The sequence below is a fragment of the Gymnoscopelus braueri genome, assembly GCF_963280865.1.
Source record: "Gymnoscopelus braueri genome assembly, chromosome: 10".
Lineage (NCBI taxonomy): Eukaryota > Metazoa > Chordata > Actinopteri > Myctophiformes > Myctophidae > Gymnoscopelus > Gymnoscopelus braueri.
Window position 1 is genome coordinate 33,700,063 of NC_137611.1, and position 14,838 is coordinate 33,714,900.

The 14,838-nt window shown below is 39.5% G+C and overlaps 1 protein-coding gene across 1 annotated transcript in view; it reads left to right on the forward strand.

Moving 5' to 3' along the window:
- The window catches only part of kif1ab (kinesin family member 1Ab), a 37,946-nt gene extending 23,387 nt beyond the window's left edge, over positions 1-14,559 (forward strand). The window contains exons 34-48 of the mRNA XM_080440381.1: positions 721-787; positions 1,052-1,136; positions 1,322-1,427; positions 1,737-1,760; positions 1,874-1,988; positions 2,319-2,452; positions 3,278-3,339; positions 3,491-3,636; positions 4,429-4,617; positions 6,551-6,622; positions 8,582-8,685; positions 9,150-9,269; positions 9,644-9,836; positions 10,223-10,341; positions 10,933-14,559. Of these exons, the coding sequence (XP_080296507.1) occupies positions 721-787; positions 1,052-1,136; positions 1,322-1,427; positions 1,737-1,760; positions 1,874-1,988; positions 2,319-2,452; positions 3,278-3,339; positions 3,491-3,636; positions 4,429-4,617; positions 6,551-6,622; positions 8,582-8,685; positions 9,150-9,269; positions 9,644-9,836; positions 10,223-10,341; positions 10,933-10,981 (1,585 nt within the window). The 3' untranslated portion in view covers positions 10,982-14,559. The remainder of the gene's footprint in view (positions 1-720; positions 788-1,051; positions 1,137-1,321; positions 1,428-1,736; positions 1,761-1,873; positions 1,989-2,318; positions 2,453-3,277; positions 3,340-3,490; positions 3,637-4,428; positions 4,618-6,550; positions 6,623-8,581; positions 8,686-9,149; positions 9,270-9,643; positions 9,837-10,222; positions 10,342-10,932) is intronic.
- Positions 14,560-14,838: the final 279 nt, after the last annotated feature.

Sequence of the window (14,838 nt, forward strand, 5' to 3'; positions counted from 1 at the left end):
TCTCTAGCCCCAAGCAATGATGACAGACCAGTCTGCATGTTCCCTATTTATTCAGCAGAAGTATACTTTACAACATTCTAGGTTTAATCTAGCACGCGCAAGAGCAGCAGAAGATGCAGCTGCTCCCATGTAGTTCCTGTGGCAGACAGGGTTAAATGTATTCTTACCCTTCCAATCACCAGGTTCTCAATATGAGCATCCTGCCTACATCATCAGAATTCATGTTACAGTCATAATATGTCCAATCTGTATTCTCTATTTGAATCACAGACCTTTAGACACACGTGTCATTGGCTGGTCATTGTGACATGTCCAGATATCATATGTGTCATCATGTTTCATCATTCTTAATATAGCATTTCAAGCGAGACAGTTATAATAATAATAATAATTAATTGCCTTTTTATAGAGCTTTTCCAAGTGTTCAAAACGCTTTACAATGTCTGTAGTCTATTGACCAACAAACATATGTGTATGTGTTTACTCAAATACATACACACAATGTACAATATGAATCTTGCATATCACCGCATAGTATAGAAATTCCCTAACAAAAGCTTTTTTACCCAGCTCAGTACGAGCATGTGGAAGAGTCAAGGTAAAAACATAATGCGAGCGGAGGTTAGAATGTCCATGGTTTCTGGTAAGAGATGTACAAAGACATGATGTTAATATGTTAAGTATTAAGGTTAATAAAGTTTGTAATTTACATATCTCTAGCTACATCCCAGCTGTGGTGGACCACAGAGGTGGCATGCCCTGCCACGGACTCTTCCTCCTACATCAGGTAATGTCCCACCTCGCCACATTTATTTTTTTACACCATGGTCTTGTCACCTTCCAGAAAATCATTAAATACCTATGTAAATGGAGCACGATTATTGTAAAAATATGATGAGGAGACATTGTGGCCAACATAAGCAACTACTTAAGCTCAGCAAAACAAAAAAACATATTTTCAAACGGAAATATATGTAGCTTTTTGCTTTTGCATTATTTTATATATATATATTTTTTTAAATTAATTTCCTGCCTTCTCTTCATTCCATAGGGTATTCAGAGGAGGATAACCGTTACCATAGCGCACGAAACAGGAAATGATGTAGAGTGGAAGGAGGTGAAGGAGCTGGTTGTGGGTGAGTACTGGGGAATCTCCAACCGGCTTGTGGGTATTAAGTGGTTAATATTGAAGAGGTACTGTGAAGAATGAAATACACTCTCTTTACAAAGTCTACAGACTCTCTTGTCAAATGTTATTATTTTTTGGTTCTTTTCATCGTGTTGTTTGTTACCGTGTAACATTTCACCTGTTTGACTTCAGGGCGTATCCGGAACACTCCGGAGGCTGATGAGACCATCATCGACCCCAACATTCTGTCTCTCAACATTCTGTCTTCAGGATACGTCTGGCCCAAACATGACGACAAGTATGTGCTGTTAACACACCAGATTGTAATAACACTGTAATGTTGTACTTAATACTTTATACACTATATTTTCATTTGCAGGATTACAGTTGCATTTGTTTAAATTGTTTGGTAATTTAACTAGAGATATAGCTGTCAGATCAGTGATAGTCTAACAATAGCATTTTAAACTGTCCACCTACCATAATTGTCCAAGATTTTAATTGTTAAGTATATCAATGTCATGCCTCATTTGAACTAATTGAACTATTTACAGTCAAGAATTTCTAACTTTTGGTGTCTTTATCTTTATCCTTATTCCAATGACAGTGTCTCACTGGGAGTTGATCATAGGTATTCTGATCATTACTTTTCATCTTTTCTTTGTGTTCATGAGCACTTTTACTTACTTACTTTTTATGAATGTGGACAGACTGATCAAATTCCCTTTGAACCTCCCCTCTCAGGACTTTCTACCGCTTTGAGGCAGCATGGGACAGCTCCATGCACAACTCCCTCCTCCTCAACAGAGTCACTCCCTATGGGGAGAAGATCTACATCACCCTCTCTGCTTACCTTGAGGTACAATCATTACAGTTAACTGTTAATTATCACAGATGCTGACTACACTTCTACTTTGTATTATAACAAGCTTTGTAGTACCAATACATTATCAGATAAGTACCTTTAACCAATTAAGCCTATTTTATACTTCATCCTTCAATGTGCCATGTGTGGGAAAATAGCCAATCTACAAGCTCACAGCTTGTAGATCGGCTGTTTCTGAAAATGTTTGCCTAAAATTACATTGTTGAAATTGGTTAAAAAAAACCTTACACATCTGGACAGTGTAAACACCTCTGGTGCACATACAATGTTCTTCTCATTTAAACCTCTGTTGCTGTTATTCAGATGGAGAACTGCACACAGCCGACAGTGATCACCAAAGACTTCTGTATGGTGTTCTACTCCCGAGACGCTAAGCTACCAGCCTCTCGCTCCATCAGGAACCTGTTTAGCACAGGCTGCCTCAGGCCCTCTGAGAGGTAAACATAAGTGTGTGTTAAAGGGGCATTTCACCTATAGAGCACCGAAGTCTGACATCACTGCTGCTAGAGGGCACTATATCCCCCTGGGTTACGCATTATTTTCCCCATAGAAATTCCCCATAGAGAAATCTTAGATTGCGTCATATAAGAACTGTGTTCCAAAAATAAACAAATCACTCTGCGATTCAACTGGCATCAACTGGCTTTGAAAAAGTACCCAGTTATCCAAAGAGTAAGAAAATAAAAACAAATTCTCCAAACACAGACGTTATCAAATGTAACCTAATATCATATATGACACAGAGTCACATACCTGACAGAATCGCTGGGGTGATTTGTTTATTTTTGTTCTTATATGACGCAATCTAAGATTCCTCTATGGGGAATTTATATGGGGAAAACAATCCTTGACGTCAGGACTTCGGTACTCTATACGTAATGTGTACTGATTGTTCTTGTCAGCCTTCCATGTAATTTATCAGCAGGAATTTGCCAAATATTCTTTCTCGATTTTCTCTGTTTGGATTAAAATGTGCACAAAAGCTGTATTAGCTTGTTTACTGTAATAAATATAGAGAATAACAGAGTAATCTGTATTTTGCAAACTATATACCTCTATCCGGCTATAGTGCATGCAAATGTTTCATTATTTTTATTTCATTGAGCTGTGACTGTCACTACATGGAATTAGTGTCACTCTGGGCGGATACATTCTCAATATTTCTCAAACCATTTCCATGAAATTTACTGCTTGTAAATTTTACTTTACAAATTAAACTTACTAAAGCAGAAAGTCACTTTTTGTCTCTCTTGCTCTCTCAGTAACCGTGTCACGGGAGTGTACGAAGTCAGTCTCTGCCATGTGGCAGACAATGGGAGCCCAGGTAAGAACATTTTTAAATTTTAACGACCAAATTTTCAACAGAATATGTTCCTTTAAAGTACTCAGTAAAATGTGTGTTCATTTATCTCAGAGTTGAATGAACACTCGTTTATGGATTTGACATTTACTATTGCATCCTCTCTTCCTCCCAGGTATGCAGCGGCGTCGCAGACGCGTCCTGGACACCTCAGTGGCGTACGTCCGAGGAGAGGAGAACCTGGCTGGATGGAGGCCTCGCAGCGACAGTCTCATCCTGGACCACCAATGGGAGCTGGAGAAACTCAGTCTGCTGCAGGAGGTGAGCTCTCTGATTGGTTAGAGAGAGAGTCACGTTGTAGGATGTGTGATAATGCAACAGTGGAATCTTCACTAAGTAAACTGAGTTCCTCGGAGGGGGATGATGAGAGAGCGCCCTAAAACAGTGGTTCTCAATGTGTGGTCCGGGGACCCCACGTGGTCCCCAAGGGGGTTCTGGGGGGGCCCTAGCTAAATGATTGATAGTTAGGAACCAAATTGACCCTTAAAGGCTTGTAACAAATACAGTATGACGTATATAGCGGCGTATATAGCGGTGCTATTTATGAGTTATTAATTTCATCATGCATCTCGGTAGCCAATCACAGCACGTCCTGCGAAGTGACGTGCTTAAATTTTTTACATTATTATTAATTTCATCATGCGTCTCGCTAGCCAATCACAGCGCGTCTGCGAAGTTTGAAGTTAATTTCATCATGTGTCTCGCTAGCCAATCACGGCACGTCCTGTAGAGCTTAGCCTATGGGCGTGTTTTCCACAGCATGGCGTCACAGCGAAAGACACATTTTCGTGACGGAAAGAAAAACTTTCACCACGGATGGGTCCTAAACCCTCTTATAGGAGCGGTTACACCGCTCAAAAATCCTATCAAATGGGGGTCTGTGGCCAAATGCATATCAAACTGGGGGTCCTTGAAAATAAAAAGGTTGAGAATCACTGGTCTAAACAATTCTCACTCTTCTGTGTGTGTGTGTGTGTGTGTGTGTGTGTGTGTGTGTGTGTGTGTGTGTGTGTGTGTGTGTGTGTGTGTGTGCGTGTGCGTGCGTGTCCTCAGGTGGAGAAGACCAGGCATTACTTGCTGCTGAGAGAGAAGCTGGAGGCGACCCTGCAGGCGGGGCAGGATGCTCTCTATAAGAGCACTGACATCAGTGAGTTTGCCAGGAGCCCTGTCCTCAGCCACAGCCCCGGAGGCAGCCCCGCCCTCGACAGCCCCAACCTGAGGCAGAGGGAGCTGGCTGCCAAGGTGACTACTGCTCAACACTGGGCCTCTTAATTTACTGGATTCTGTTTTCTATTTTTCTGTTTTGTTTTATCAGCCAGTGCACAGTCAAATCTAAATTAATTTCACACTCAGAGACCATACCAATGTTGATACGTGTCCTTGTTTATTCACAGTTTTGACTATATTGTTCATTTATATAGAGTATTTCCCCATACTGTACATTTTCTTCAAAGTCATTCAAATGTTACTGAACATCCCTAAATATTTGAGTCAATGTTGGCTAAACATCGTTGCGTCATTTGAAAGGACATTTGAATTTAGTTTCGTAAATCTACCTTTTTCCCATGAACTATTTTCAACTACATTAGACTTCTGTACACAAAATAACAACGACACAATGATAACATCACTTTGACAACGAAAAATCGGTACAATAATATTTAGTGTATTACGTATCTCCATACATTTAAGTCTACTCTCTGTAGGTTTTCAAACTGAATTAAATCCAATGTCGTCCTCAGAAATCAACATAACCACAGTACAGTATGCTTTGAAAAATGGTCAGCAGTAATGTCAGGTATTCCATGAGTCACTGTCCATGGGCTAAACATGACAGACCGGTATGGATTTTACTGTGTACCTTGTATAGGCTCAGTGTATACTCTGCAGTAGTTATACTGCATAACATAATACTATTTACATTTTAGAGTAGACCATAGAACATACATAATTATGCCACCGATTATTCGAATTTTCGAATATTCGTTACAGTCTCCATAATCGAATATGATTTTTAAAATTCGATTTTAATTATATATATATATATATATATATTTTTTTTTTTTTTTTTTTTTTGTTATGCCTTAGTTTCAATCAAAATATATGCTAATACTAATAATAGTAATATTATAGTCTTAATAATTGTAAATGGCCACAGTTTGTTTTACTGTAAAGTGGAGGAAGCCAGCTGCGCTGTCTGTGCAGACTCAGAGTGCTGCTGCAGCCACACACTCAGGGCCGGATTGGCCGTCGGAAGGACCGGGACTATTCCCGGTGGCCTGCATCCTAAAAAAAAAAAAAAAAAAAAAGGTTTTTTTATTTTTTATTTTTTTTTTATCATGGGGGGGGGGGGGGTTACGGTGCCGTCGAATAATCGAATAATATTCGCCAGGGCTGTCGAATATTCGAATTGGCTCAAGGTCAGATTGTGGCATCCCTATACATAATATACCGTAAAGTCCTAAGTGCTCATTTATGCATTTGTAACTCTGATAATGTATAAATGTTTCAGTGGTGTAAAGTAACTAAGTACATGTACTCAAGTACTTTACTTAAGTATAATTTTGAGGTATTTTTTTATTTCCAATTTTCAGTACTTTTACTTCTACTCCACTACTAAATATTATACTTAGTATTAAATTTAGTTACTAGTTACTTTTTAAATTTTGATTATTATTACAAAACATACATTAACCACTTCAGCCCTCACATTTTGGCCATTTGAAAATAGCTGATATACAAGCTCACAATGCGTCGCATCGAGCTTGTGGATCTGCTATTTTCAAAAGATTTGTATACATTTGAAAACTTGTGAAATGGAACCTTCTGCATAATGAGTGCTTTTACTTTTGGTACTTTAAGTACATTTTGATGTCAATACTTTTGTGGGTTCTGGGCTTTTACTTGTACCAGAGTATTTATACATTGCAGTATTGATACTTTTACTTAATTATTAGTACTCACTCAAAATATGAGTACAGAGTAAAAAAATGATTGTCTGTGTGTGTGTGTGTGTGTGTGTGTGTGTGTGTGTGTGTGTGTGTGTGTGTGTGTGTGTGTGTGTGTGTGTGTGTGTGTGTGTGTGTGTGTGTGTGTGTGTGTGTGTGTGTGTGTGTCTGTGTGTGTGTGTGTGTGTGTGTGTGTGTGTGTGTGTGTGTGTGTCCTGCTGCTGCAGTGTCTCCGCCTGCTGATGCACACGTTCAACAGGGAGTACAGCCAGGTGAGCAGCAGTGCCAGTGAGAGCAAGGTGAGCCCCAGCTTAGGTCCTCTAACCCCCCCGCCCCGCCCTGCCCTGCCCCGCCCCGCCCAGACTAGATCAGTGCTTCTCAAACTGTTTCATTTCAAGGACTCCCAGGGCCCTATCTTGCCGTACCCCTTATCCCTAAACATTTTCGCCATTTTTCATTTTAAAGTAGTTAAAATAGCCGATCTATAAGCTCACAACGTGTCGATCTAGATCAGCTGGTTTTTTAAATGTTTTTCAAAATAGCAAAATATGGCTAATAAGTTTAGGGATAAGGGGTAAGGCGGCGCGCAAGGGAGGGCCTCCAGTATGGTGTGCATTCACGCACCCCAATAACTCAGAGTTACAGACCTGTAATAGGTTCCTATCAACAATTTAGCTGGGGACCCCATGGAACCCCCCTCGAGGATGCCTGAGGGTCCCCGAGCCCCACTTTGAGAACCACTGGACTAGATAACACCCCCCGCTGTCCTAGTCTCAGACCCACTCTCTCCCATCCACACAGTCAAATCTGGAGTGTTAATTTAACCCCCAAATTGTAAAACTGGACCTGTAAGGGTGAATTAGCTCTCCAGATTTTACAGTGAAGCTCCTCGAAACCTTTCCACTTCCTGTTTCTTGACATTGTCCTGTTTTGTTATTCTTTGCTCATTCATTCATTAGTATCTGTATCTATTCCCTCCCTTTTCATCCACTACTCTATTTCCATCATGTTCTCTTTGTATAAGAGTATAACCCTATCATCCGTCTATCCTAATATCTGTTTACCAGACCTACGTAAATAATAATAATAATAAATTTTATTTGTATTGCACTCTTCCTTCACAAGGAATATCAGAGTGCGAGTTAACACAATAATCAAACAAGTCATGACTGAGAATTAAAGGTAGGGTAAGTGATTTTCTTTGGTTAAAATAAGTGTTAAATAGCTCTATATTCTGATAGTACTCATTGCTATAGAGTGTTTGTTCAGTAAAAGGAGTCTCCTTGTCTCTCCAGCTCTTTATAAAACAGAAAATGCATTTTCGTTTCAGTTTCAGTTTCATTTCCAATTTTATCCAATCAGGATAGAGAACTCAATCAGGATATAGATTAAACAAGTGAAATTGGAAGTGATGACACTAAGAAATGAGCATGCAAAATTGGAACTGGAACACTTTAAAAATGAAGCTTAAAAATGGGTACTTTCTCCTGATTGGCTGAGATTTTGACACCTACCGGAAAATGTATTTTCTGTTTATTAAAGAGCTGGAGAGACGGGGAGACTCCTGTTACTGAACAAACACTCTATAGCAATGATTACTATTACTAGAATATAGTGCTTTAACCTTTTAACAAATACTTTTTGTTAAACCAAAAAATATCACTTACCCTACCTTTAACTTTACTTAATTTCTCTCTCCAAACAAATAATTAAATACCGGTAGTATTTTAGAGGAAACTCACATTTGTTCATCGTACCACTTTATTTTGTCTTTAGAAAATAATCTTGTTCCGCCCCAACATGTTTCCTTTCACCCTGTTCTATAACTCAATTATTCGATGCCTTCCCCACTCTCCCCTTGTTAGAAAAAGGCAGGCTTGTGTGTTCCTAATGTTAACTCCTGCATGTCTGTTAACGTGTTAACAAGCAAGGGGCTCTTTGAAAGGCTCATACTGGTATGAGGATGGCCTTCAGTACATGCCCAGCCTATTACAAATTGTCTGATTAAAGCATTTTCTCAAAGCATGTGTATGTTTGTATGTGTTTACTGTAATTGTTCTTGTGTCTTGTTCTGTCTGTATTTCTCTCTGTTTTGTCTTGTGTTTGTCTTCCTGCACATTTTGTGTGCACTGTGTGTGTGTGTGTGTGTGTGTGTGTGTGTGTGTGTGTGTGTGTGTGTGTGTGTGTGTGTGTGTGTGTGTGTGTGTGTGTGTGTGTGTGTGTGTGTGTGTGTGTGTGTGTGTGTGTGTGTGTTTCAGCTATCTGAAATGTCTGCATCGTTGATGTCATCCTCTTCTGGACTGAGCACGCTCACCCCATCATCAACCTGCCCCTCATTGGTGGAGGGACACTATGACATTAGGTATGATGACAGCTTAAAGACATAATATCACAATAACAAGCTTTTTAATCTCTAATTAACCACATGAACCCTAATGTCCCTATTCTGGGTATGTCATAGCAGGAGAACATTCACCAAAATTGGGTGGAACTTTAGCTGATCTACACGCTCACAGCACGTCGCAGTGCAACTTATTGTGAGCTTGTAGATCGGCTATTTTCGGCAACGATGTTTAATGTAGAGGTGGAAAAAAGGATGCCTGGGGCTCACCTTGCTGTCACTGGCACTGCTGCTCACCTGTTATGATATAGACCTGTGATTTTGTGAATTTTATTACATTATATTTACCCGTATCCAACATTTTACAGTAATTACGGTATGTAAAATGACGTGCAAATACATTTTGGACACTTATATGTCACAATCCTGCATGTTTTTGTTTTTTGTTTTAAATCATATTATGCAATTATTTTTGTCTTCTGTAGACACACTGAGCCAAATTCAGGGGCTTCCACACCAGATCTGGACCCCTACAGCCCAGTGGACAGGAAGAAGGCCTTCAGAGGATGTACCTTTGTTCCAGACATCCAGGAGATTCGTGTCAGGTTAGAGACTTAAACATAGTTATTTTATTAATCAGGTAAACATTTTGATCTGATCAAATCTAAATGGTACATCTTTGTGATGTGTATTGTGCTATATTATTGTCTTAGGAGTTTCTGTAAAATCTTTTCCTTGAATATTTCGGACTATTTAAGACACATAGTACACATATTAGGTGAATGGTTCCAAATAATATTTGGTGCCATTGAGATATATGTGGAACCAAAAAGATCTCATTACATCCAAGCACCAAGGTCTCTCTAAGGGGCATTTATACCAGTTTTACATTCAAAGCCCTCTATGCTGAGCAGCTGCTGGACACTGTCTCCGCTGACCAAATGTTCCCCTGTCAAATGTTACCTTTTCTGACATGCAGCCCCATTGTGTCGAAGAAGGGTTATCTGCACTTCCTAGAGCCCCACACCAGCGGTTGGGTGAAGCGTTATGTGGTGGTGCGCCGGCCATACGTCTACCTGTACCGCAGTGAGAGGGACACTGTGGAGAGAGCTGTCATCAACCTGTCATCTGCACAGGTGGAATATAGCGAGGATAAACAGACCTTACTCCGGGTAAGGCTTACTTTTAAGTCGAAGATACTGAGGAGATGAGATGACATGGCATGAAATGACATGAGTTTACGTGACTTGACAGGACATAATATGACATGACATGACATGACATGACATGACATGTAAAGAGTCCTTGGGTTTCATGAAAGGTGCTATATAGATTTATGTTATTATTATTATCATCATTATCATCATCATTATTATCATTATTATTGTTATGAGATCACATTAAATGAGATGGGATAAATCTTATTCATCCTTGAGGTTAAATGGGAATAAACACAATACTCAAATCTCACACATCGATCATATCTGAGATGTCACTACTGTGGATACACTGATTTGGACCAAACAAAGTGACTTGTCAATTCCCCCTGTGTCTCCAGACTCCCAACACGTTTGCAGTGTGCACCGAGCACCGTGGGATATTGCTCCAGGCCATCAACGACAAAGAGATGCATGATTGGCTGTATGCTTTTAACCCTCTGCTGGCTGGCACCATCAGGTGAGTGGTAGAGGCGTTCTACTCTTTGACACTCTTCCTTTGATGACAAGTATCTCACAACTTCTGCTGGGTTGCTGACGTGTCCAATAACAGGTCCAGGTTTTCGAGATCTTATTTGTGTACATTTAAGAAGACGGTGTCTTTATTGCAGTGGAGTTGCTATTTAGTAAACAAGACATTTGTATTTGTTAAGACATTTGTTCCTTCAGACTCTCTAATGGCACTTTTCGACTATGAATGGTAACCCAGAAGCTTCCATAACCTGAAACTTTCCAGAACCTGTGAAGTTCTGTGATGTTTTTTTGTTTTATAATTATAGCCAGAACCACCGTCATAAAAAAAGAGATCTTCTGTTTTCGCTATTTTAGAAGTTGGTTCCATGAACTTGCGGTTAGTACTACCTCCTGAGCAGGGTCCAAATTAGGTTCTGAGAATCGTATCTGAAACCGAGCCATAGCGTATGGAAACAAATCCAGAACCTGTGACATATATTTCGCCGGTCACGGCACAACATCACTTAGTTCATGTAGTCGAAAAGAGATCATTTGTTCCTGTCTTCTTTTTTTCCCATCCCGGCTCTCCTCTCTTTAGGTCAAAACTGTCCAGGAGAAAGTCGGCCCAGTCGACCCAGAGGATGTGAGAAGTGAAGCTGCCTGGTGGAAACAAGCTTAATCTAAATCTATGCTCAGCCCACCCTCCCGCTCTAATGTACATAAACCATATAAACCAACCTTATACATAGTCCATATAAAACAAACTCCTGTACAATGACCCTCCCCTGTCCTACACAACGGTACATTGCTCACCCTGAGAACTCCCTGACCATCTTCCCTCATTTTTGCAGTCTCTTTCAATAGATCCCCCGCGCCCCAAAAACCCTGCATGGTGTTTGTCCTCCTGATGCATAGAAGAACCAGACCAGACTAACGAAATGACCCATAGTCCTATTTAGGAGCTTATCTCTACAGGGCATTGCGACTAGTACACTAGGACACTGTCATTACCTAGGCAAACAGGTGTCTATAGAAAGATAGAAGAGATAGGCAGATCTTTACGTTGTTTTACTTATCTAAATAACGGTGTCATGCTCAATCCCTCTGTCATGCATCTTCGTACACCCTATACATCACCCCTGTCGTCAACCTTGCATTGTATTTCTCCTTAGACACAGTCAAATGAGGGCTGAACATAATAGTGAGACAGTAATATCTGTTTTGTGGTCTTTGTCATGCCAGTTGTTTCTCTGTGTCCGTGTGTATGTTGAGTGCAGGGACATTGGCACTTCTTACATCAGGCTCATTCTTCTACTGTAAACAGCATTTACATTACCTCAGTATGGAACGGCTTCTACGCCATAAAGTAGTACTGCACGTCACTGTTCTAGTAACAGAGGCTTCACATAAGCATACAGAGGAACAGGTTATTGCTGCAAGCTATGGCCAGTAAGGCAATAAGAGGGATTTGATTCAACAAAAGGGGAAGATTTTCAATTGCAATGTGTATATTTTCTTTTCTTTTAGTCTGTTTTTAAGTGAGTAAACTAAAGCAAATTTCCCCACTGCCCGTGAAGCTGCCCTTCGCTTGTTGTTGAGCGGTTGTGTAATAATTTTATGTACAGTTTTTATTTATTGCTCCTAATTGACATTTTCTGTACTGTATTTCGTTCATGATGGGACAACTGACCACCATTTTTTGCATTGCACTTTAAAATCTTGAGTTAATGTTTCGTATCATTTGCTCTGTTGTTTTAACCAAAGCATCTTGTCTGAAACGTTCCAAAACTTTCCACTCGGACGATGTTCCCATAGTTGTTTTTTGTTTCATTTTTTTTCTCTTTTATTAACAGATCTTTATTGACAGATTTTCTTACAAAGTTATGCTCACCCGTGGCAACTTCAAATCTGTTCTATATTTTAAATAAGACTATTATAGACAGTTAGATTTATTTTTAGATATCATTTGTTTTATGCTATCCTAGCCACTAGAGTACTGTACAATGCCAGGTTTGATGTTGAATGGCCCTTTGCTCTTTTAACAGCTAAATGAAACGGGAAGTAGCGAAGTAGCTGAGATCTTGTATTTTATTGTGACGTTCGGTATGTGGACCAAGGACCGACACAGTAAAATCCTCAGTTTTAATTTACCCCTTTTACGGGTGCATTTGGTTACATTTGTACACTCTCGGAGTTAAATTAACAGTGAGGATTTTGCTGTGTGAACCCTGATGATACCAGAAGTTCAGAACAGTTAGGTTATTATGTTTGTGTGCAAGTGCATTATCCATGCACCAGGTAGTGCCTCCCATTGTTTACCTCTTGTTCTTTCGTTTTCATCCTTTCTTGTCCCTCCTGCACCTCATATCATTCTGTTCATTGATAAGCCCAACATTAGCTTAACATTAACAGTGTATTCTGAGCAAGCTTTTATCTACTGTCTGTTAGATATTATGGATCTTTTTCTATTGTTGATCTAAGGCAGTGACTGAATATAATGTCATATAGAACATACAGTAGCAGTAGCCCTGTAACAATACATACAGTACATAGCACTGTATATCTTCAAAGTCATTTACTGTAAATGTTGCATTTAAAAAACCTGCTGAGCTTTTGTACTGTATCCAAATATTTTACAGCCTGGTGCTTGTATCAGAAACCAATACAGTATGATTATCTTGATGTTATTACACATTTTACATCCAGGGATTAGTTCCTAGTTGCTTTCATGTGTCTCTGGTCCTACATCATACTAAGGTGACCCCAAATGTCTGTTTGCAAAATGGACATCACCATCAGAAATCTCCAGGTGATTTAAATTGATAAATGTGTAACTTGTCAAAGCTAGAATGATCTTGAGATCATCATAATCTTGTCAGTACTCTATATTGTCTTATAACACTCCATATTGAGTCTGAACCAAAGCCATGGTCTGCCAGCCATTTGGTCTTTGTCTTGCTGTTTTCTGACTTAACTAAAGGACAAAACGTATTAAGTACCCTGTATGCCTCAGGCCAGCCAACCTGTTGTGCATCACCACTTAATACTCAGAAAATACAAGCAAGATCTGACTCGCATGATGTTACTGGACGAGATAAACAGACTAATTCAAACCACCTTGTATTGTAGTTCTGTATGACTTCTTTTAGTTCACAATTGCACCACCTTGTGGATTACTTTTTCTTGGCAGCAAATTGGTGTATTAAGTGTGATTTTCATGGAAGGCCTAAATCAATTTACTTTACCTTCTGAATCATGTTTTGGGTCATCTTTGTATTGGACATAGAGATTTGTTTTGTCTCTTTGTTTTTCCTAGAATGCCAATAGATGTTTATGTTGCCTGCTGGAACAGTGGACGTACAGTAGAAAGCTTTATTTATCAAATCACGTGGGAAATGGATTTATGGGTTTCCAATGTAGAATGAAATGAGTAATCATGCACGAATCATCATATTTATTATGATTTTATTGTTAAGAATGTATGGATATGGAATTAAATTCACCATGCCCCGCTTGATGGCAGAAGACAGTTTTGTATCGAAATTGTGCTCTTGTCACCTTATCAATCAGTCCTCCACTACTGCATCGAATTACATCTGATCTTATCCTATAAATATGATTTCAAGTCTAAATTATGTTACCTAAAATAAAACAAAAGCAAATCGGTGACACCTCAAGGCAGTTTCTAAGTTTTCAAGCTGCTTGATACAATGTGTAAAGAAGATAAAATTATACGTTGTTACTTTATGGATTTGGCTGCTTATTTAAGTGGCATAGTTCTGGATCTAAGCATGCAGATCCTTTATCTTCCTCTCTGCTCTCTTTGCCTCTGTCCCTTGCCTTACTGCTTGCTAATGATGCCAGCTTCCCCTCCTCTCCTAAGTGCTGCTTGTAAACTATTGCTACCCATGACCCTTGTATCAACTAACTGGATACCTTCTTGGTTCTTGTCATGTATATAAAACCAGACTGCTGTGTTGGATCCTATCACACACAGATCATATTAACTCTCTTTAGCGCTCCTCCACTTTATACCATGATGAGTAAGAATTTAAAAAAATCAGACCCGGTGCTTTGTTAAGTGTCCTCTCAGAAGCAGCGTTAGTGCTAACACGGGGTAAAGTTTTGCACTTTTGATGTCAAATGCGGGAGCAAGACAGTGAACAAAAAGGACTTGGTAAATGATCCTGGGTCAGCACTCCTGTTCTCTGAGCTGCTTGATAAGGACCGGGTCACATGAAGTCTGATGATGAAGTCTTAATCTCAGTGCTCACGTTTATCTTTGAGTGTTCTGGAGTTTCTGCTGGTGTCTTCTTATGTCTGTGGACACGTAATAAAAGTTGTTGAGAAAAAAAATGAAATAAATAAAATAAATGTTGGAACTCATTGTCTTGTGTATGTTTGGATTTTATTGTTGGATTAAGTCATTCTTTATTTCTGTTCATTTCGCATTGACATGACAGTTGATGGCTTGGTTGTTATGGCCATATTAGCCTATGACCTT